At 70.3% G+C, this 752-nt stretch overlaps 1 protein-coding gene across 1 annotated transcript in view; it reads right to left on the bottom strand.

The window, feature by feature from the left end:
• KIF19 (kinesin family member 19) overlaps nucleotides 1-360 on the bottom strand; it is a 25,984-nt gene extending 25,624 nt beyond the window's left edge. Inside the window, exon 1 of the mRNA XM_024760599.1 lies at nucleotides 61-360. Coding sequence (XP_024616367.1) covers nucleotides 61-360 — 300 coding nt within the window. The remainder of the gene's footprint in view (nucleotides 1-60) is intronic.
• Nucleotides 361-752: the final 392 nt, after the last annotated feature.

Below are 752 nucleotides of genomic sequence, written 5' to 3'. Positions count from 1 at the left end.
CGCGCCCGCGGCCGAGGCCGCCGACAGGGAGGCGGGGCCGGGGGAGGGCCCCGACGGCACCTCCCGCCTCCCGCGACCCCGCCTCCCGCGACCCCGCCCCTCCGCGCTGCTGCCGAGGGGTGGCCGCCTCCGCCGGGTAGGCGCCCTAGGCTGCTCCGCTTTCCCGGCGAGTGTCCGCCTATGCGACCCTCCGGCCTTCGGCGCGGCCCAGCGTCCGTCCGTTTGGTAGCTCTCGGCGCCCCCTCCCCGCGCCCCGGGGCTCGCGGCCTGGGCTCCTCTTCCACGGCCCTCCAGGGGGCGCCCGTCCGGCCGCGTGGCTCGAGAGACAGACGCGCTGCCTCCCGCTGGGGCCGCGAGCATCCTCTGCCGGTCTGTCTGTCTGCCTGTCTGTCTGACTCAGCGTCTCTAGGGCGGCGGCTGGCAGCCTTGTGTTTCCATGGGCGCTGCGTGCATCGTGGCTGTGGGCTCGTGTCGCTGGCGTGGTGTCTCCACCGCGTGTCCAATGACAGGGCGGGCGAAGAGTTGGCCCGTTGTCCCCGCTGCCCACCCGAGTGTGCAGGGGAGCACCTATATCACTTGGGTTGTGTCACAGAAGAGCCCGCCTCTCAATGTACCTCGCTAGCAAACCAGACCTGATCCGTAAACCCGGAATCTGGGTCAAGATGGTCGGGTCAGTGTGCCTTCCGGCTCCCTGCCTGCTGTAACAGCCACGACAGTGTTCAAGAAAGTACAGGTCAGACGCTGCGGTCTCC

The sequence above is a fragment of the Neophocaena asiaeorientalis genome, unplaced genomic scaffold, assembly GCF_003031525.2.
Source record: "Neophocaena asiaeorientalis asiaeorientalis breed wild unplaced genomic scaffold, Neophocaena_asiaeorientalis_V1.1 scaffold30, whole genome shotgun sequence".
In the NCBI taxonomy this organism is placed as follows: Eukaryota; Metazoa; Chordata; class Mammalia; order Artiodactyla; family Phocoenidae; genus Neophocaena; species Neophocaena asiaeorientalis.
The sequence above is the reverse complement of the archived record's forward strand: the minus strand, read 5'-3'. Positions and strand labels throughout refer to the sequence as shown.